The sequence below is a fragment of the Mastigoproctus giganteus genome, chromosome 7 (genome assembly GCF_048544385.1).
Source record: "Mastigoproctus giganteus isolate SK-2022 chromosome 7, ASM4854438v1, whole genome shotgun sequence".
In the NCBI taxonomy this organism is placed as follows: Eukaryota; Metazoa; Arthropoda; class Arachnida; order Uropygi; family Thelyphonidae; genus Mastigoproctus; species Mastigoproctus giganteus.
In genome coordinates this window covers 176,104,675-176,128,750 of record NC_143581.1, presented here as the reverse complement: position 1 = coordinate 176,128,750, position 24,076 = coordinate 176,104,675, and the positions used below count along the sequence as shown (strand labels likewise).

At 37.1% G+C, this 24,076-nt stretch overlaps 1 protein-coding gene across 1 annotated transcript in view; it reads right to left on the bottom strand.

Annotated features, from left to right (window-relative positions):
- The window catches only part of LOC150083353 (tRNA (adenine(37)-N6)-methyltransferase), a 47,447-nt gene extending 24,999 nt beyond the window's left edge, over positions 1-22,448 (bottom strand). The window contains exons 1-2 of the mRNA XM_090377990.1: positions 22,342-22,448; positions 20,227-20,351 (exon numbers count right to left, since the gene is read on the bottom strand). Coding sequence (XP_090234116.1) covers positions 20,227-20,351; positions 22,342-22,418 — 202 coding nt within the window. The 5' untranslated portion in view covers positions 22,419-22,448. The remainder of the gene's footprint in view (positions 1-20,226; positions 20,352-22,341) is intronic.
- Positions 22,449-24,076: the final 1,628 nt, after the last annotated feature.

Below are 24,076 nucleotides of genomic sequence, written 5' to 3'. Positions count from 1 at the left end.
ACCTATAGTACTTAGTACCGTGCTTGGGTTGGAGGTTGAGAAGACGAAAGAAGATATTTGTTGACATTGGACTTGAACTTCTGTAGACTGTAATTTTCAGGAAATACGTATGAAGGAAGGTTGTTCCAGAAAACGGCAGTTGAATGAATAAATGAGGAAGATGAAAAGTTGGTTCTGTGGGTTTGAAGATGGACAGTAAATGGATGTTGGCTGGTGGCGGCACGTGTCCGGACTGTTTTGAAAGAGAGAGAGAGAGCGGGAATTATAGAAGCCAATTCAGAAGAACAGTGCCCATGGAAGTATCTGTAGAAGAGGCATGCAGCAGAAACAGTACGTCTATGAGAAAGCGAGTGGAGAGACTATGTTAGAGATGAGTCATTAATTAACCTAACTGTCCTATTCTGAATGGAACCAAGAAGCCTGAGAGAGGTTTTGGGGGCACCACCCCAGATGTGGGAACAATATTCCATGACAGGGCACATTTGCAATTTATACAGAGTGAGCAGCTGTTTGGAAGAAAAGTAACACCAAGAGCGAAAGAGAAAACCAAGTTTTTTAGATGGAGAAGAAGCAATATTTGTAATGTGCTTATGCCAAGAGAGATTAGAAGTCAGGGTAATCCCCAAAAGAGATATATCATTTTGCCTAGAAATTGGAGTGTCACTAAAGATAAGCATAGGAGCAGAAGAATCCTTTTTGCGAGATATAAGACAAGCCTGAGTTTTAGAAGGGTTGAAATCAACTAAGTTGTCTTTGCCCCACTGGAGAATTATCTGAAGATTGGCATTTAAGGAATTGGTAGCAGATTTTTGAGAAGTTGAAGTTGATTGAGCAGGACAAGGTTTCTCAAAATGGAAAGTGGGATGCAATGTGCTTTCATCGGCAAAACTATGGATAGGATTTCCAGTCAATGGAAGGTCATTAATATACAAGAGGAAAAGAGTGGGGAAAAGAACTGAACCTTGGGGGACACCGGCATTAGTGGAGAAGTTAGAAGACAGAGAGCCATCTATCATCACCCTCAGTGAGCGATCAGAGAGAAAATTGCATAACCAATTACTAAAAACAGGTGGCAAACCATAAGATGGAAGCTTGTTTAGAAGACCTTTATGCCAAACATGATCGAAAGCCTTTGAGATGTCAAGAGCAGCTACTTGTGTTTCACCGAACCTTTCCATCGAATAAGTCCATAAATGGGTAACATAAGCCAGAATATCACCAGTGGATCGACATTGACGGAATCCATACTGGCGATCATTGATCAGACGAAAGGTTTCTAGGTAGTTTAAAATTTGGCGGTTAATTGATTTCTCCATTACTTTAGAAAGAGTAGAAGTAATTGCAATGGGATGATAATTGGATGGGAGGGATTTCTCACCCTTTTTAGGAACTGGCTGGATATGAGCAAATTTCCAAGCAGAAGGGAAAACACCTTTGGAATAAGAAAGTGAAAAAAGGGGGCAAAGAATAGGAGTAAATTCAGGAGCACATGTTTTGAGAACAAGTGGAGAAATACTATCGGTACCTGGAGCTTTCTTAGCATCAAGATTCGTCAAAATCCTTCTGACATCCTTTTGACGGAAGACCACAGGAGGCATTGAATGGAGCGTGTTGGGAATAGTGGGAGGTGTTTTACGAAGATCGTTAATGCATGCATTGAAAGAAAAATGGGCTACTAGCAGGTCAGCTTTATCCTTGGCTGAAGTGACAACAGAACCATCTGGTTTGGACAGAGGTGGGAGCAGAGATGGGCAAAAGTTGCGGCCAATAGCTTTGGCAAGAGACCAGAATGCTCGGCTACCATTAGGGCAAGAAGCAAGTTTTCTACTCTTAGCCTGTTCAAACTCTAGTTTGGACTGGTTAATAACTGCTTTACAATTGTTGCGAGCTTTGGTGTAGGCAGAAAATGAAACTGAAGAATTAGAAACAAGCCAATTACGATATGCAACATTCTTCTCTTGAACAGCCTTAGCACATTTATTGGAAAACCAAGATTTAGATAAAGGACAATATTTTAAAGTGGAGTGTCTGATATAAAGGATTCCATTCCTGCAAGAATAATTTCACTGACACGATCTGAGCAAACGTTGACATCAGAACTTTTGAAACAGTAATCCGACCAAGGAAAAGAAGAAAAGAAGTCTTGCAGGTCATCCCATTTTGCATTCTTGTAATGCCAAACAACACGAGGTTGGGAATAGCCATGAGATAAAGGTTCCATTGGAGAAGAGACAATCACCAAATTGTGATCTGAAGTGCCTAAAGGACCTCTCACTTCGACCGTGTACTTAGAAGGGTTGTTTGTGTGAAAAAAGGTCAAGCGTATTGGCTGTATGATTAGGATTGTCCAGTATTCTTGTAGGTGAATGAACAATCTGGGCAAGATCATTAGTAATTGCAAAAGCCTCAGCATCTCGACCAGCTGGGTCGGTGTGACTAGAAAACGGAAGCCAGCTGGAGTTGTGAACATTAAAATCACCAAGGAAAATTACTTCACTATTAGGAAAGTTGGACTGGAGAAAGTCAAGTTGCAAAGAGAGGAAGTCAAAGAGCTGCAAGTGATCAGTGGAGATGGGAGAATGGTAGAGACAACAGATGAATTTGACACAATGAGGTAGAGAGATTTTAAGCCAGAGAAGATCAAAGAGAGGAGATTCCAAATTGCCAAGTCTCTGTCAGGGAATATCAGAATGGACATATGCACAAGTACCACCTTTGAGGCGAAAAGAATCATACAGCAAATAATTTGGGCATCTGAGATGAGCAGTAGTAGTAGTTATAGACACAATATTATTATTATTTTTATTATTACTAGCCATATAGTGCAAGGAAGCCTGAGGCTTATGCTGCACCAGCTAAAAAAAAATTTCCAAGTTATCGAGAGAGAGAGAGAGAGAGAGAGAGAGAGAGAGAGAGAGAGAGAGAGAGAGAGAGAGAGAGAGAGAGAGAGAGAGGGGGGGGGTAATCGCCAAGAAAGAGAAGAATGATAATATCCTGCTCAGGACCCTGGGTGTGCCAAGCCCATACTCACCAACCAGATATGAGCCCCTGGAGTAGAATATGGCCTAAGTAGCCCTTGCGCCAGAAATAACCATACCAATACAATACACGAGTTCCAACCAACATCTGGAAAGTTAAAGTCCTCCCATTATGACAATCTGATTTACTGCTTTATTTGCCTATACAGCTCTTCATTATATCTATCACAGTCATTTATAATATATCACTACTCTCATTTTTGTTTTTCCAGTGCTTATATCACACCAGACTGACTCAACATTACACTGTCTACCTATGTCAACCAGGTGCACGCTTCTTATCTAAGGGCATAAACCTCCCTATCCTCTTTGTAAACATTGTACTCTCTATATTCAAATTCTGCATCTACTATATCTGAGAGGTACCACATTTCTGATAGCCCTACAATGTCCACATTTGATGATCTAATCAATATTTCAAATTTATTTGAAATATTGATCACATGTAACTGTTTGCCCCATGAAGGCTACCAATAAGCCTTATAATACATGCACCTTGTTTTCTTGGCTGTTGTGTGTTCCAATAGAAACAGTGCAAGAATAAATTTCACCTCTGCTTATGGTTGCTGTAAGACTATTAGTGTGTGTATCCCCCAACCAGAAGCTAGCAGTTTTCTGATCTTAACACCACCTTGATAGCATAACAAATATTCTTCACCCTTTCTATTTAAGTGTATCCCATCTCTGTAGGAAATAGTCTCTCTTGATAACAAGCACAAATCAAGCTGAGAAAAATTCTATCATATTAGCCTTGCAGAGTCTCTACAAGGCCGAATGATCAATAAGGCTCTCATCATATACTTCCTCCCGTCTGGGCAGAAGTGCACTTTCAAATTCAATCCTAATTGGTGACTTTTTTTGTGAATATTGCCCTACACTTGTTAAGAAAATCCTCAGGTTCCCTATTCTTAATATCGTACAAATATTGTACACATTAGTGCCAATGTGTACAATATCACCCTTTTCCCTTAAAAAAAAATGACTGCTCTACAACATAAAACTTTTGCTCCTGGCAGATATACGCTGATCCAATTCCACCTTTTCTTTCCTTCACCCATTCTTTTTACACAATATATTTACAGTTTCCCTGATAATAGGGCCATTGACAACAGCTATCTCAAATTGTTATCAGGTTTGTTCAGAATAAAATTTTGAAGTAGTTAATGTCAGTTTGTCTTTATACAGTACAACTATTTAATATCTGCAGTTTCAATTATTCGTGGATATTTTCTCTGCGAGCCTACTTCACATTTTAAGCATATATTTTTTTTTTTTCTCTACATAATTATGCCATAGAGGTGTAGGTGAAACTCTCCTAATTAAGCCACTCTCTGAATGATTGAACATATACATTTGATGCCTTTTCTACCCTGTATCACATATTATGGGAGTATTTACACGATGTTCTTGCTATTACTGATAGTTGCACTATTCAAGACATTTTACATTCATTTAATAATATTCATCCTAGACTCAATTACATTGTAAAGGGAAAATACTGAAACAAAGTTATTAAATTTTCTAAAATTTGCACTTACTCAGAATTCCTAGTAACAATACTTTAGTTTAAATTGAATTTAGATAGAGATTTTGTAGGTTATTACTTAGTACCAGTAAGGGTATCAAATCCATGTGTGGACAGGTTTTGCAGCTCCGACTAACGAAAAGTTTTTAATTATATTTAGCCGCTTTATTGACTTAATTGTTAGATTAAATTATTTTCTATAAGTAGTTTATAGACCTAGTCAAGCTCCATGGCTTATTTTGAATTTAGATAGTGCGATTTGGAAAGTAAATAATACCTTGTGTCCGTAGATTAACCATTCATAACTTGCCGCCATTGTTATACGATACACCGTGTGCTAGCATAAGGTTTAACTGAAAACTAGATAGCGGGTATAGTAGTATCAATTAATCAGTAAAATTTATTAATCTTATTAAATTTCATTGTCAATTGAACTGTACTTTTTTAACTAAATAAATATAGCGACCTAGTTATTACAAACGTAACATAAATTAATACATATAAGTTAACAGGGGATAAGAACGTCATATAACATAACATGGAGATAATATTTGATACCGAAATACATATATATAGTGTTATAACTGCATTGGGATATAAGTTTAGGGTTATATTTTGTACTGGAATTTTATTGAACTTGAAAAGAAATCATGACTCAGGGGAGAACTGAGGGAGGTGGTTGTCCTCTGAATCACAGTCTATTGAAATGCACTGCTTGTTTGATGCTTGTGGAGCAATCAGAAACAGGACATGATATTGCCAAGGGAATGTCTTTGTGTGGGCACAATGTAAGGAGTGGGAGGAAATCAGGTGCCATTAGCATTAGCATTAGTAGAGGCATTTGATGCAAGAAAGCAAGCTTATGCAGCATCAGCCAAAAAAAAAAAACCCCACTTCCACTTCACCCCTCTGTTCGTTCAAAATACCTGTCCAGCTGAGCCTTAAACTTATTTAGGCTATCAACCTCCACCACAAGGGATGGAAGTCTGTTCCACCAACCAACCACCCGCTGGCTAAAGGCAAATTTCCGCACGTCTATCCTACATCTGTCTTTCCTCAATTTGAATTTATGCCCTCTCAGGTGATTTTTCTGAGCTAGAGGAAGAATCCCATCAGCATTGAGCATGCTTAAACCATTCAAGGCTTTATACACCTCTATCAGATCACCTCGCTGGTGCCTAGTCTCCAGACACTGTAATTTGCAAAAATTAAGCCTTTCTTCGTAAGAGCACCCCTTTGTTCCATTCACTAATCTTGTTGCCCTTCTCTGTACTCGTTCCAGCAGCTCTACATCCTTCTTGAAATGAGGCCTCCAGACCTGTATACAGTACTCTAGGTGTGGCCTGACCATTGCCTTATACAATGGAATAATCACCTCCTTATCCCTGCTGGAAAAATTCCTGTATATCATTGACAATACTCCATGAGCTACTCTTGCAGCCCGTCTGCACTGCTCAGAGAACTTCATATCTGCCTGCACAACCACCCCCAAGTCCCTTTCATTCTCTACCACTGTCAGTGTAGTACCACAGAGTTGATACGTTGCTCTGGGGTTGCTGTTTCCCATGTGTAGTACTTTACATTTGTCAATGTTAAACTTCATTTGCCACCTCTCAGCCCATCTGCTCAACCTTTCCAGATCCTGTTGCAGCAGCATAGTGTCAGTAGTGTCCTTGACAACCCTGTCAACCTTTGTATCGTCTGCAAACTTGGACATTAAGCTTGATATACCATCATCAATATCATTTATAAATACAGAAAACAATAATGGACCCAACACTGAGCCCTGAGGGACTCCACTAATAACATTAGTCCACGATGAGCAGTGTCCAGTGATTACCACTCTCTGTCTTCTCCCCCTCAACCACCCCTTTATCCATAGCAGCAATTCCTCCAATGTCACACTGCTCCAATTTGTGTAGCAGTCTTCCATGTGCAACAGTATCAAAAGCCTTTCTAAGATCCAAGTATATAATATCAAAGTTATTCCCTGCATCCAGTTCTTTTGTGACTGCATCATAGTATCCAATCAAGTTGGTCAGGCAAGACTTCCCCTTAACAAAACCATGCTGTGTCTGAGCTATAACTGAAGTCTTGTCTAAATGATCCTGCAGTGCTTCTTTAACCAGTGCCTTCATTAATTTTCCTGGAACAGAAGTTAAGCTCACAGGTCTATAATTACTTGTGTCAGCCTTTGATCCTCCTTTGTGAATTGGGGTCACATTTGCACATTTCCAGTCTATGGGTACCTCCCCTGAATCCAAGGAAGCCCTCATAATTATGGCTAAGGGTTTGCTTACTTCCTTTGCTGCCTCCTTTAATATAACTGGATAGATCCCATCCACCCCGGGTGCCTTTCTTGTGTTTATCTTCAACAGTTTCTCCTCCACTTTTCTCCCAGTTATTTCAAGATTCTGTAGCTTACTGCTAGAGTTGAATACACCTCTGGCATTCCCCTTGCTGAATAACTCCTCATGTGTGAATGTCGATGCAAAATATTCATTTAGTTTGTTAGCTACCTGAGCAGGATCATCAACAGTTGACCCATCAATATCAAGTGGACCAATCTGATTCATCCCCTTCCTTCTAGAGTTTACATAAGTAAAGAACTCTTTGCTGTTTTTCTTTGCATCCTTTGCCAAAGATTTCTCGTAATCTGCCTTCGCCTGCCTAACCTCCTTTGTAACTTGGTTAGAGATCAACTTATATCTATTATAGGCTTCTGTGTCACATGTTAATTTATATGTATCCCATGCATTTTTCTTCTCTGCCATATGTCTCATTAGTTCATCTTACATCCATTTAGGCCTAAACCTTGAACAATATTTCTTAGTTGGTATGTAAAGCCTAGTAGCTTCCAAGATAAGTTCTTTGAATGCTTCCCATTTTGAATTTCCTGTTGGTAACGTCATCAGTTGGTCCCACTGTATAGAATTTAAATACTGTCTCAGACCATCGTAGTCGCCTTTACGGAAGCAATAACCCTTCCCTTTACCCCTAATGGTAGTTACCTCTTTGAGTAAATCCCACTTCAGCACACTGTGATCACTGCCACCTAGTGGTTCATTTACCTGCAGATTCTTAATGCATGAAGAATCACTGCTGATAATCAAATCAAGAGTATTACTCCCTCTAGTTGCCTCCCGAACATGCTGATGTAGAAAACAATCATCCAATAAATCCACAAAAGCCCTGCTAGTGTGTGAGTAACCAGCCCCCAAATTCCAGTCAATATCTGGGAAATTAAAATCTCCCATTATAAGACTCTCTGATTTACTGGCCCACTCTATTTCCCTGTACAGTTCCTTATTATACTCATCAGAGTCATTAGGCCTATAGCACACTCCTACTCTCAATTTTGATCTCCCAATGCTTATGTCACACCAAACTGACTCAACACTGCACTGTCCAGCGATGTCAACTGGCTTCACTTCCTTGGTTTTTATGTGTTTCTTAACTAATAGCATAACCCCTCCCCCCTTCCTATCCTGTCTATCCTTTCTGTAGACGTTGTACTCCCCAAATTGTAGTTCTGCATCCCTTATATCTGTGTGACACCACGTCTCTGATATCCCAACAATATCTGCCTTTGATGTTTTGAGCAATACCTCAAATTCATCAAATTTATTTACTAAACTCCTAGCATTGGTGTACATGCAAGTATACCTGCACCTGTTTCTATTCTTCTCGATCTTTCTATTCTTCCATCTCGGCATTGCATTGTTATGGGCTTATATGAGAGATAGAAGGACAGGGTGGATGCCCTGGAAGGATTTAAATTGAGGGGTCCATCAAACTCTCAGCTGCCCACATCAATGCCAGAGCTTGCACTTCAACATCATGCAACATAGCAGCAACACCCAAGGCAGAATGTACTGGTCCCAAATGAACTAGTTGTTGTGGGTGACTATTGTCAGGGAAACGGGGACCATACTGTGCAAAAAGTATAGATGGAGCAGGACCAGGGTATGTCTGCCAGGGGAAAAAGGTTGATGACGTTGTAGGGCAGATATCATCCTTTAAGGGCACAAAGGGTGATATTGTTGTACACGTTGGCACTAATGATATTAAGAGTAGGAGACCAGCAGAATTCCTTAACAAGTACAAAACAATGCCGAAAAAAAAAGCCACGAGTTAGGGTTGAATTTGAAAGTGTCTGCAATTCTGCCCAGACACAATAGGAGGGAGTATATGATGAGAGCCTTGTCGATCAATTCTGCCCTGGAGAGATTGTGCAAGGCTCAAGGGGTAGAATTTTTCTCAGCCTGGTCTGTGCTTGTTAACAGGAGAGACTGCTTCTACAGGGATGGGATACACTTAAATAGAAAGGGTGCAAGAATATTTGCTGATGCTATCGAGGCAGAGTTAGGTGGGTCGGAAAATTGCTAGCTTGGGGGGGATACACAGACTAATAGATTAACAGTAGCTGCTGGCAGATGTAAAAGTGATTCTTGCACTACTTCCATTGAAATGCAATTGGAAATGCAGCCTGGAAAGCAAGGCAATGTGAATTTCCAGGACTGCTGGGAGTCATAGTGGAACAAGTAAATACATGGGCTGTGTTAGGGTAACTAAGAGTAGAAACAGGTGCATGTATACTTGCATGTACACCAATGCTAAGAGGATAGTTAATAAATTCGATGAGCTTGAAGTGCTAGTCAAGACACTGAAGGCAGATATTGTTGGGGGTATCAGAGACATGGTGTCACACAGACATAAGCAGTGCAGAATTGGAATTTGGGGAGTACAATGTGTACAGAAAGGATAGACAGGACAGGAAGAGAGGGGTTATGCTGTTAGTTAAGAAACACCCAAAATCTAATGAAATGCATCCAATTGATGTGGGTGGACAATGCAATGTTGAGTCTGTTTGGTGTGACATAAGCACTGGGAAAGGAAAAATGAGAGTAGGTATGTGTTACAGGCCTAATGAATCTGATGAGTATAATGAGCAATTGTGCAGAGAAATAGAATGGACCAGTAAATTAGAGTGTCTTATAATGGAGGATTTTAATTTCCCGGATATTGACTGGAATTTGTGGGTTGGTCACTCACACAATAGCAAGGCTTTTGGGGATTTATTGCATGATTGTTTTCTACAGCAGCATGTTTGGGAGGCAACTAGAGGGAGTAATACTCTTGATCTGATTATCAGTAGTGATTCTTCATGCATCAAGAATCTGCAGATAAAGGAGCCACTAGGTGGCAGTGGTCACAGTGTGCTGAAGTGGGATTTACTCAAAGAGGTAACTACAATCAAGGGTAAAGGGAAGGGTGTTTGCTTTCGTAAAGGTGACGAGGGTGGTCTGAGACAGTATTTAAATTCTATACGGTGGAACCAACTGATAATGTTACCAACAGCAAATTCAAAATGGGAAGCATTCAAATAATTAATCTTTGAAGCTACTAGGCTTTTCATACCAACAAAGAAATACTGTTCAAGATTTAGGCCTAAATGGATGTCAGATGAACTAATTAGACATGTGACAGAGAAGAAAAATGCATGGGATACATATAAATTAATGTGACACAGAAGCCTATGATAGATATAAGCTGGTCTGTAACCAAGTTACAAAGGAGGTTAGGTAGACGAAGGCAGATTACGAGAAATCTTTGGCAAAGGATGCAAAGAAAAACAGCAAAGAGTTCTTTACTTATGTAAACTCTAGAACGAAGGAGATGAATTAGATTGGTCCAATTGATATCAGTGGTTTGACTGTTGATGATCCTGCTCAGGTAGCTAACAAACTAAATGAATATTTTGCATCGATATTCACACATGAGGAGTTATTCAGGGAGGGGAATGCCAGAGGTGTATTCAACCCTGGCAATAAGCTAGATAATCTTATAATAACTGAGAGTGAAGTGGAGGAGAAATTGTTGAAAATAAACACAAGACAGGCACCTGGGGTGCATGGAATCTATCCAGTTATATTAAAGGAGGCAGTAAAGGAAGTAAGCAAACCCTTAGCCATAATTATGAGAGCTTCCCTGGACTCAGGGGAGGTACCCATGGACTGGAGATGTTCAAATGTGACCCCAATCCAGAAAGGAGGATCAAAGGGAGACACAGGTAATTACAGACCTGTTAGTTTAATAACTTCTGTTCAAGGGAAATTAATTGTGGCACTGGTTAAAGATCATCTGGACAAGAATTCAGTTATAGCTAAGACACAGCATGGGTTTGTTAAGGGAAGTCTTGTCTGACTAATTTGATTGGATACTATGATGTAGTCACAAAGGAACTGGATGCAAAGAATAACTTTGATATCATATATTTGGATCTTAGAAAAGCCTTTGATACTGTTGCACATGGAAGACTGCTGCACAAGTTGGAGCAGCGTGGCATTGGAGGCAAATTGCTGTAATGGATAAGTTGGCTGAGTGGGAGAAGACAGAGAGTGGTAATCAATGGACACTGCTCTTCTTGGACTAATGTTATTAGTGGAGTCCATTGTTGTTTTTTGTATTTATAATTGATATTGATGATGGTATATCAGGCTTAATGTCCAAGTTTGCAGACAATACGAAGGTTGGCAAGGTTGTTAATGACACTAATGATGGTACACTGCTGCAAAAGGATCTAGAAAAGTTGAGCAGATGGGCTGAGAGGTGGCAAATGAAGTTTAACATTGACAAATGTAAAGTACTATATATGGGAAGCAGTAATCCCAGAGTAACGTATCAACTCTGTGGTACCACACTGACAGTGGTAGAGAATGAAAAGAACCTGGGGGTAATTGTGCAGGCAGATATGAAATTTTCTGAGCAGTGCAGATGGTCTGCAAGAGTAGCTCATGGTGTCTTGTCAATGATATACAGGAATTTTTCTAGCAGTGATTAGGAGGTGGTTATCCCCTTGTATAAGGCAATGGTCAGGCCACACCTTAAGTACTGTAAGCCTCATTTTAAGAAGGATGTAGAGTTGTTGGAACGAGTACAGAGAAGGGCAACAAGATTAGTGAATGGAACAAAGGGTTACTCTTACCAAGAAAGGCTTAAGTTTTGCAAATCACAGTGTCTGGAGACTAGGCACCTGTGAGGTGATCTGATTGAGGTGTATAAAGCCTTGAATGGTTTCAGCATGCTCAATGTGGATGGAATTGTTCCTCTTTCTCAGAATAATCGGCTCAGAGGGCATAAATTCAAATTGAGGAAAGACGTTTGTAGGATAGATGTGTGGAAGTTTGCCTTTAGCCAGCAGGTGGTTGATTGGTGGAACAAACTTCCATCTGTCGTAGAAGTTGATAGCTTAAATAGATTCAAGGCAGAACTTGACAAACATTTGGAGCGAGTGGATGGGTGAAATAAGTTTTTTTTTTTTTTTTTTTTTTTGGCTGATGCTATATATTTAAGGCTCACATCTGGTGAGTATGGGCTTGGCACACCCAGGGTCCTGAGCTGGATATCATCATTCTTCTCTTTCTTGGTGATTCCCTTCTACTTTTGACTCTCTCTCTCTCTCTCTCTCTCTCTCTCTCTCTCTCTCTCTCTCTCTCTCTCTCTCTCTCTCTCTCTCTCTCTCTCTCTCTCTCAGGTTTACCTCGGGAACTTTTTTTTTTTTTCCTGGTGCATCATAAGCCTCAGGCTTCCTTGCATCATATGGATATAATAATAATAATAATAATAATAATAATAATAATAATAAGCTTGCTTACTTGCATCATGTGCCTTTGCATTTAAAATCTAATTTAACATCTATTGTAAACCTACCACACCGGTATTCTTCTGCATTATAACAGCTATCACCTGTTCACCTACAAAAGATCGATTATCTTTAATCAATTTCTCAATGCCTATAAATATTCAATGACGGAATCTGCTTTGGGCTCAGAAATACAAATATTAAACAGCAGATTCTTAAACAGGGGTTATCCCCTTGCTACAATAAACCGAATTAGTATACAAAAAAACTACACCAACCAACAATAGTAATATCAAAAATACTTTATTTCTGTCCCATATGTTGAACAGTGGCACAAACAGCTTAACAGATTCTTTAAAGATACCAAATTTAAAATTGTGGCCAAGCCAATAAGGAATTTACACAGTATACTGAACAATCGCTCAGTCCTTTCCTCGTTCACAACACAAATAAATGACCTGGTATACATTTCTTGCGGCGACTGCGACTCATCTTATCAACGTTCTACGCAGTTTCCTCTCAATTTTCATGTTAATCAACATGCAGCCTCAGTTCGTGCTTCTCATTCAGCAGCATCAGAATTAGCCTTTCATGCCATTAACGAAAAACACTTTTTTATTTAATGAGGCCAAAATACTTAGTGTCCAATGTAATTATATGAGACTATTAATTGCAGAAACCATCGAAATTAAATTACACGAGAATTCTGTTAATGTTCGCCAGCTTTGGCGAACATTAGCACGAATCGGAGATATCTAATCTCTGATTTGTGGTCTTTTATGTGCATGCGTGAACACAAATAATCTCTATTTAAGTGTCATGCTGGCCCTATTCAGTAATTTTCATTCCTGTGATCACTACATACGGTCGAAAAGTATTGTCAGCTTCAGGAAGGAAAATCATTCTGCAATTTTTTCATTAAATTAATTTTTTATTTAAATTTTTAATTGCATTAAACTGATTTTTAATTGTGTTCAATTGATTTTTAATTATTTTTTCCTTTAATGTAAGATTTTCGATTTTTAATTGTTTTTGTTTTTGTTTTAATTTCTGGAGAGTATCATATGGAAGTGCTCTATGTATCATATTGAGGTAAACTTCTCTTATTCTTTTACAAAGTAATGATATATTAATAAATTTATAGCATAAATAAAGAAATTTTTCATCTTTTCGTTTATTCAAGAAAAAACAAATACTTTACAGTAAACCTATCAAAACAGCTAGTAATGTGAATGATAATACATTGTCTACAAAGTATTATCGTTCACATAACTAGCCATTTTGATGGGTTACGGTAAAGTATTTGCGTTTTTTCATTTGAAAATGTTCTCAGTACAAAGATAGATGATTGTCTCTGTTATGTTGCCTCCTTGTCCTGACTACTTTTCACCATCCACTATCAATGAGTGGTGCCTCCATAGCCAGGTGGGCAGGAGCAGCAGTGGTTAGCACATGCTTCTTGATCAGACCGGGATTCGAGCCTGTGACCACCAAATATGGAGGATGCGGAAAGGTCAGGGAATGACCACCGCATATCCCCGGAGCAATATGGCCTTAGTTGCTAATGCTCCTAAACACCAAATAACAAACAAACTATCAATGAAACATTCCTTGCACTTCCAGTTGCTTGGCTAAAGCATCTGCTTTTTCATAAGTTGTGAGTGAAAATCTATAGTATCAAAGTACCCAGAATGTATCACTAGGAAGAGGGAGTGCACCACCTTTTCCTGGTTGTCATTTATAAAACTGTATGAAAAATTCACATGTTTAAAAGCCAAGAGCTAGACATAAAGCTTTCGATGTTGTCATCATCATTTGGTAAATAACATAAGCTGTGAGTGAAAATTTATGGCATCGAAGTACTCAGGATGCACTGTGTTAAACACGTGGGAATTTGATTCATTTCAGTTGCCATACTGGTAATAGATTTCCAGGTAATCTGGTGTTTACAATTTCATATGATCTATTTTGGCGAAACCATTCTATGGCAAGGGCATCAACATTGGAATATCTTATAATTCGATTTAAGTTTAATTAGTGTAATTAGTTTAATTAGTGTAAGTTTAATTAGTGTCTATTAAAGGATCATGATTAAAAGAGTGTACATGTTGACTTAGTTTAGTTGCTGGTTGGTCTGAATTGAAACTATTATAATGATAGGATGCTCTCATATTGGCTATTTTGGATGTTCCATATTTTGTGGTGGTACTACCTATGTAGCATGCATTACATCCTTGTTGACATTTTATAAGGTATATTATATTGTTTATATCATGGATATTGTATTTATACTTGCTAAAATATGTACTCAGTTTATTATATGATGAAAAAAGTAGTGTGATGTTTGTACCTCTGAAGGTATTACGGAGCTGAGGTGCGAGTTGGTTATGGTACGGTAGTGTAACTATGGTATTTTGTGTATAATCAGTACTAATATTATCAGTGCGAGGATTATTAATTTTTTCTTTTGCGGCTAATATAGTTTCTTGAATTAGCTGTTTGGGGCATTTTCTAGCTATAAAAGTTTTTGTCAGGTATAGTAGTTCTGTGTCAAGTCTTCCTGTGAACGGTTGTATTTGATTGCATTGCAGATTTGGTTACAAAAATTGCGGGAGTTACTAGTAACAGACCATACACTTAAAGATCGAACATCCCTTAACATCAACAGTATTCTAGAATTAACCAGCCTTTTATTTTGGGCAAAACATTTTCAATTCAAGAATGAAATATACGAACAGGTATATGGCCTCCCAATGGGTTTAGGCATTTCCGGCCCACTTTCTGAAATTTATCTTGCTACCATTGAAAACTAAATACTAAAACACTTCCCTCCAAAAATCAAATTGTTCATGCGATATGCAGATTATGTATTAATTATTGGCAATAAGACCACCACTGATGAACTCCTACACAAATTCAATTTCATCCATAAGAGATTAAAATATACTTTAGAACTAGAAGACAATAGCATTAATTTTTTAAATCTGACCATATATAAATATGATAACAAACTAAAAACAAAAACATACAGGGAAATTCCTACATTTTCACTCCCACCACCCCTACAGTACAAAAAAATCAGTATTATATAACCAAATCGACAATGCAATCAAATACAACCATTCACAGGAAGACTTGACACAGAACTACTATATCTGACAAAAACTTTTATAGCTAGAAAATACCCCAAACAGCTAATTCAAGAAACTATATTAGCTGCAAAAGAAAAAATTAATAATCCTCGAACTGATAATATTAGTACTGATTATACACAAAATACCACAGTTACACTACTGTACCATAACCAACTCGCACCTCAGCTCCGTAATACCTTCAGAGGTACAAACATCACACTAATTTTTTCATCATATAATAAACTGAGTACATATTTTAGCAAGTATAAATACAATATCCATGATATAAACAATATAATATACCTCATAAAATGTCAACAAGGATGTAATGCATGCTACATAGGTAGTACCACCACAAAATATGGAACATCCAAAACAGCCAATATGAGAGCATACTATCATTACAATAATTTAAAATCAGACCAACCATGAACCAAACTAAGTCAACATGTACACTCTTTTAATCATGATCCTTTAATAGATAATGCAATTACACTAATTAAACTTAAATCAAATTATAAGATATTCCAATATGATGCCCTTGCCATAGAATGGTTTCGCCAAAATAGATCATATGAAATTGTAAACACCAGATTACCTACGAATCTATCACCAATATGGCAGCTCAAACGAATCAAATTCCCACGTGTTAATGCGATGCATCCTGGGTACTTCGATACTATAAATTTCCACTCACAACTTATGTTATTTACCAACTGATGATGACAAAATTGAAAGCTTCACGTCTAGCTCTTGGCTTTTCAACATGTGAATTTTTCATACAGTTATAAATGACAACCAGGAAAAGGTGGTACACTCCCTTTTTCTAGGGATACGTTTTAAATTAATTAATTTATTAATGTAATGGAACTTTCAGTTTTATTCTCTTTTTACCTTCCTTTCATGTAATTTTTAATCTTAACCAATACGGATCTCAGAGGTGAGTACTAAGATAATAAGTTTTGCTAAGAATTTAATAAATAATCAACAGTACTTCAAGCTTTAAGCTGTACAATTAATCAATCAGATACATTATATGTATTACATTGTATTTATGTCTATGTGTGGGAAACATCTTCAAGAAGCCACAAATTGAAAAACTATTGGCTAACATAGGATTAAAAACACAGAAGAATTAAAAATGCTACTGATCTGTAGGAAAACAATTAGCCAGTACATTTGTAAAAGTAAACATGCGCACAAACTGGAAAAAGTAATATGGATGTTATGTTGAATGTAATCACCATGTAAGTGAAAAGTAAAGAAAAGTATATTTTTAGATATAAACTATTTAATTAACTATTACAAAATGGTTAAAATACAATAATCATTATGATAACCACCCATACATATATATAATGCTCGCATTGAATGTTGGGTTTTTATATAACAAGAATCTTGTTGAACACTATAATAAGATTAACAAAGATATGCCTTGTGGGAAATTTCTATTAAATCAGCTACAAAACCAATATTAGGTGGATGTTATAACACAAAAAGGTAAATATGTACTAATTAAATCACAGCCAAGAAAGAAAGAAAACCTATGAAAGAGAATTTCACAAAAAAAGTGGAGGACTTATTGGTCCTTCATCAGATAACAGGTGGTCTCTTTTAAATAAATGGGATTTAATATTTTGGCAATGTCATTTCTCTGAAAATAGCACAATACCAGGCCAAAATTTGTTCTGTTCTTTGCGAAAATTGCCACTACTAACTGATCATTAACAACCTCTTAATGTTGTTTATAATGGCTAATATCTAAATATCTCATATCTAAAAACCAGAGGACCAAGAAACCTTTTCAAGTTTTCTTTCAATCATTATCAATCAGTCACTAATCTAGCAAGAGAATCTCATGTAATTCTTCCTGTAAACATTGTAAGTTGCTATACATTGTATGCTACTAATAGAGCATTGTAAGAGTTTTTATGGCTCTGAGTGTACAAATGGTGTACAATATCCACCCTACCAGAAGCATTTAAAGAAGGGCCAAAAAAAAAAAAAAAAAAACTGGATAAGTCAGCAACATTATACATAGGAGTCTGATAATCCAGCACATCCACAGTTCCATGGATACCAGATTGTTGGACTCCTATCAAGTATGTTGCTAACTTGCAAGCTCAGATACCAGATTATCAAAATATATTAAAAATTGCACAAATGCTTCAGTTTTCATTTTGTGTTATGATCTCTTTTCCAAGCATTTGCTCAATAAATTATGTATTGAATATAGGTATTATATAATGTATTAATTGCAATGATAATAAACCACTGACACTGAAAAGAAACTGAAGTTCTATACTTAATGAAAAACCATATGAAGGGCCTGAATATCAGGAGAGGTTCTAGTTATATTAATCAAAAAAAAAACAAAAAAAAAAAAAAAAAAAAAAACAATTTTATTGCTTTTGTGTACAACAAACTTAATTTAGTTGATTATGAAAAAAAAGAAATGCATAATTGAGATATCCAACATGAAGTTCCTTTAACTATTTAATTAAGCTATTAAAAATATTTAATATATTTTGCTAGCATAGCACCTGGCATTTCAACTTTGATTTACAGGAATTTTACTAATAAGGATAATCTTGGTAATTATTCCATTATATAAATGCTTGAATACATCACATCTTGAGTACTGTATGCAGATTTACCCCCTTTCAGAACATAATTATGTGTATGCTGGAAAATGTCAGCCAAGAACAACAAGATTAGTTTGTCATAAAGAAGAAATGGTTTGTCATAAAGAATTTCTACAGACAGCAAAAGAAACTTCAGTTTTGTATGAAAACTAACTTTTTTTTTTAAAGGCTGCTGTTTAATAAGCCTGACTTCTTATCATTTATTTGCTTTTTTTATTACTAACAATCTGATGATAAAGTCCAATAAAGTGATGTGTGTGAGTCACTCAAAAAAGCAAAAAAATTCTTCTTGAATGGGATTAATTTTGCAAATGAAGATGCACACTGAAAGAGGACAAGACCACGTCAAAAAATAAAGATATTTCCTCCACACAGGTATTAACAAAGAATATTCATTTAACTTCAACTGTTTTCATATAAATCTTCTTCATAGCTTGTTCTAGAACAGGCATGTAAAACTGATGGTTTGGGGGCCACATGCAACTCTCAAGAATTTACTGTGCAGCCCCAAAGTATCAACTTTCACAGCACATTTTATTGCTATAAGTAAGCCAAATGGTAAATGGGGACACTTAAAGGAGATTAATAAACCTTCAAAAATGTTGTTGGTTATCAGATTGCATATTTTTGTGAAAGAAAAGATTTAATATATTTTGCTAAATAATGCCACTGATATGTTGTTTGCATATCAGCAGCATTATTCAGTAGTGCAGACCCAGACCTCAAGCCACTCGAGAACCATTTGTGAGGCTCCCTCTAGCCCTCCGAGAACTGTCTGTGTAACCCCTGAGCACTTCTGAGTTTGACATCCCTGTTCTAGAAAAAGAGAAACACTCTTACCATTCTTTTTCTATCATTCATCTTTACATGCTGTTTAGTAATAAAAATGTTTTTTTTTCCTTCCTTCTAGATTCATATCTACTTGGGAGCTTTACATTTTAGTGTGGTTTCTCTGTATCAGGTAATGGTCAGCTCTATCATTATAAAAAACTGAGATATTTGGATTTTGCTCATTATGACCACCAACATCCAAATGCTTGGCTTTCCACTGATGAGGTGCTAATTAGTACTAAAACAGCTATTCATGAAGTAGAAATCTTCATAATTTGTTAAATATTTTCATCCATTAATACCCTGGTTCAAGTTCAGTACTTTACTAATTAGTAATTCTCATGCAATGAAGTATCTGCTGATTAACTCTTTGCAGTCTGATGTCACAGCAGCCACAACCTCACAAAATTCCACTTCCCATCTGATGTTGTGGCAGCTGCAACAGTAAGCGCTGCCAAATAAAACTAAGTGCCAGAAAGTTTCTTAAACGAATCCTACGTGCTTCAAGTTGTTCAAAAGACTATGTCCAACTTTGTAGCCTGCAGAGTCACCTTCCAATGCTGGCAATGAAAGCAAGCTGCTTTAGATTTGATGATTTTTTTTTATGATAGGGTACAATAATGGGAAATGGCTTGGAATCACTTTGATTACTACTATCTGCAGCAATCAAAAATGGCCCATTTCTCAGAACCATTACTACTTGTTATTTGGTTTTTTAGGAGCATTAGCAACTAAGGCTATATTGCCCTGGGATATGCGGTGATCATTTCCTGACCTTTCCGCATCCTCCGTATTTGGTGGTGACGGGCTCGAACCCCGGTCTAATCAAGAAGCGTGTGCTACGCACTGCTGCTCCTTCCCACCTGGCTACGGAGGCGGCACCATTACTACCTCCCCCTCTCTCTCTCTATTTACATTTTGGACTCCAAAATCTTTGGAAACCTAGCCTAACTTTCCCTGAGTAGTTTTTGCTAATGCATATGTGGGTATGTTATTTATTATTATTATTATTATTTTATTATTATTATTATTATTATCAAGGCAACCTGATAAGTTGCAGAGATCAATATGGTATCACAAGTCTGTCCCTGTCCTATAGGAATATTTAATACACTAAAGTATATTAAATATTTCAATATTAAAGAATTTTCTAATGATCTCTTTGATCTGCTGAAAGGTGCATGGAAGGGGGAAAAATCATTTTATTTCTTTCACACTCTATTACCACACATGCACTATTTTAAGTTGCACAACAATACTCCAAGAATTTTTAAGAAGTTTTTCTTCATGGTTTCTCCATTAAAAAGAGTCAAAATAACCCCATGTTCTATGAGTTTTCATGCAACTGCTAATAGGTTAAGTTATATGGAAAATATGCAATGGCTAAGTTATTACTGAAATAGCTCACCTATAACCTCACTGCAAAGTGGGGAAGGGGCTGGTGAATTATCAACATTTTTCTGTGTTGTCAGTAACTCTTGAACTTTTTTCACTTCCTTTTCTTGAATTCTTTTAAGTGCAATAATATCCTTCCTGGAAAACAAATAATGACACCAAAATAAGTAGAAGTAAGGTTTTCAGCAAAAATAATGACCATTTTCTATCACAATGAAAATAAAAATTAATATATGTTAATTTGTTCCCTAATGACAATTGGTCAGCCTATTAATGACAGTTTAACAAGAATGGGACAGCTACTTTTCTTGATATAGGTATTGGGAACCTTCAGATATTTTATTTTATTCCCCACTGACATATAAACTGAAATAGGGGTAAATTTTCGGTTAATGAACTCCAAAAGTTCAGTTATATACTTACTGTACTTAAATGTAATGCAATAATAAAGAAATTAATATGCTGCACATTGCTATCTGATTTACACCTAATGGTAATGACAATAAACTATACATAGTATATAAAAAAATGTGTGAATTATTAGGTCAGTTTCTCATTTCAAGAAAATGGATGAAACCTAATTAATATATTATTGATTAAACAACAAGAACAAGGTCAAAATTGTATCGATCACATTTTCCAACATTATTTTCCATACTGGTGTCTTTGTGTCTCAAATAAAAGTATTCTTTTATGCACATGTTTACATACTTTTGTCATAAACAAAAGTATGCCAACAGGTTAAAAAAATAATCCAAAAGAAAAAATCTTCCAAGATTAAAACTAAAACTAGTCAATCCCAAATGGGTTTGCAACAACTTATCCATTTAGTGAAGAATTTTTTTAATCTTAAAATGAGAATAATGTGCTACAACACCATCCTGAATAAGCCAGAGCCTTTCCAATAGTTTCAGGTAAGCATGTTGCCATAACACTGCACTCTAAAGTAAGTCCCCCACCCCAAATAAAAAGAATATTCATCTGGGCCTTTTGAATAAATTTCATCCATGCCAATCAACAAGGGGCATTTAGTTTATATTGCTTTCTCTTGTAGCCTCTTTAACATTGTTAGTTATAATAAGCAGTCATCCAGCAAATCCAAAAATATTCAGCTACTCAGCAGGTTTTCAATCCACAATTTCAACTATTTCCCACGATAAGTTATTCTGATTTTCTTGCCCACTCTATTGTAGTTGTTGATTATAGTCATCATAGTCACTTGGCCTATAACATATTCAGAGGCAGACTGGGTCAAAAATTCTAACCAGGGAAAACTTGTAGAGGCCTCATACTAGTGTTTATGGCCAAAATCATACTGGCCTCTACTGGTCTCTGGCCCACTGGGGTTTCCCCAATAAGTCTTATGGCCACTCTTCCCCTGAATGTACTCCAACTATGACGATTTAGGCTTCCCAATGCTCATGTCACACCAAGCTAACCACTCTTGTCTACTGGCTATAAAGTTTTAGATCTGTATGTTTCTATACTGTTTATCTAAGCCAATTACATGGTCTGTGTTACCTTAGTAAGATCACAAACAGGTGGACACTTCATGTTTGTGATCTTAGTAAGGTAACACAATCCATGTTGTTATTATTATTATTAGCCATATGGTGCAAGGAAGTCTGAGGCTTATGCTGCACCAGCCAAAAAAAATTCCTGCATTACGCTGAGAGAGAGAGAAGGGAATCACCAAGAAAGAGAAAAATGGTTGTATCCAGCTCAGGACCCTGGGTTTGCCAGGCCCATACTCACCAGATGTGAGCCCTTAGGGTAATGTAATTGGCCATTCCATCAAGATCCCTAGCGGGCCCTATAATCCACCTCACCTCCCCACTATTCAGGTTATTGCATTTCGCAAAAGAAGCAATGCAAGAATCAATTCTATCTCTAATTATGGCAGCTATTAAACTATGTCCTCCCGACAAGTGTATACGTTTTCGTATACATCGATATCATTCATTCTTGATCCCCTGCCCACCTTTTTTATTAAGGTGTATTCCATTATTTGTTAACAAGCGTAGGCCTGTTATAGGGAAATAATTCAAACTTCCGAGTAGCCTAATTTCTCTTGGTCATCAGAAAGTTTTTCCTAGTTTTTAAATGGGCATCTGCTAAATTACCATACCTTATATTTTTTAATTCTTTTCGGGTTACTTCTATCTGCCGTTTCAAATACTGCACATGCTTTTCGAGGTCACACATTTTGATCAAGCTGCAGAAAGTTTCTCGAAAACGACGAAATTTCACAAACGGCGCTATATCCAGTCTTGTTGCAATTAGTTGATTTTTTTTAATTTCAATTGAATATTCCAACAACAAATCAGAATTTTTTCTTAATTAACAAATTAAATGCTCAGTGGCACGTGGCTTGCCTTTTATTCAACCATGCAAATGTATATTTTGTTTACATCCCAAGTATCTTCGCTTAGTAACCAGGGGCGGTTCGTTTGTAGCACCACAGAGTACAGTAGTAATATATCTTACTTCTCTGTGGGTAGCACTGCGCAACTGCAGTACCCCTAGCTTTTTAAATCTAAAGATACAGTCAACGGAGTTTGTGAAGAACATTGCAACGCAATGAATATTTTCATTAACAGGTCCTGCCTATAGTATACTCATCCTCTATTTCCTATAAAACATTTAATAATAAACGAATAAAAACACGAAATCATTTTCAACTTTGAAGTTCAGCCGTAGGCGGAAGTACGCGCTACACAGTTCCACATTTTGGTCTGTGGTTCAGTCAATGCCTAGTTGGCAGTCAATGCCTAGTCTGTGGTTCAGTCAATGCCTAGTCTGTGGTTCAGTCAATGCCAAGTTGACAGGTTGCCAACATGCATTTTTAGAGGTGCCAAAACGACACAAAAGAACTTCGGAGCGAGCAGTGCCGATTTGAACAGTGCACCAAACTTGAATGAAAAGGTTATTAATCTATTTTCAACAAATAAAAACCGAAGAATGGATTTTATTTTTAAAAAAATAAAATTCCAAGATTACCCAAGTCTGTTAATGGTAAGTGTCCAGTTAATGTTTTGTAGTATTTTTAACGTGCTTATTATTATTACTATTAGCATTAGTAGAGGCATACGATGCAAGAAAGCAAGCTTATGCAGCATCAGCCAAAAAAAAAAAAAAAAAAAAACCCTCTGATTTCACCCCTCCTTTCGTTCCAAATACGTGTCCAGCTCAGCCTTAAATTTATTTAGGCTATCAACTTCCACAACAAAAGATGGCAGTTTGTTCCACCAATAAACTACCCGCTGGCTAAAGGCAACCTTCCGCACATCCATCATACAACCGTCTTTCAGGTGTTTATTATTATTATTATTATTAGCCATATGGTGCAAGGAAGCCTGAGGCTTATGCTGCACCAGTCAAAAAATAGTCACCCTGAGAGAGAGAGAGAGAGAGAGAGAGAGAGAGAGAGAGAGAGAGAGAGAGAGAGAGAGAGAGAGAGAGAGAGAGAGAGAGAAGTAGAAGGGAATCACAAAGAAATAGAAGAATAATGATATCCAGCTCAGGACCCTGGGTGTGCCAAGCCCATATTCACCAGATGTGAGCCCCTGGGGTTCTGAGCAAAAGAAAGAATCCCATCAGCATTGAACATGATTAAACCATTCAAGGCTTTATACACCTCAATCAGATAACTTTGCAGGTGCCTAGTCCCCAAACACTATAATCTGCAAAATTTAAGCCTTTCTTCGTATGAGCAACCCTTTGTTCCATTCACTAATCTTGTTGCCCTTCTCTGTAGTCGTTCCAACAGCTCTACATCCTTTTAAAAATGACGCTTCCAGACCTGTATGCAGTACTCAAGGTGTGGCCTGACCATTGCCTTATACAAGGGGATAATCATCTCT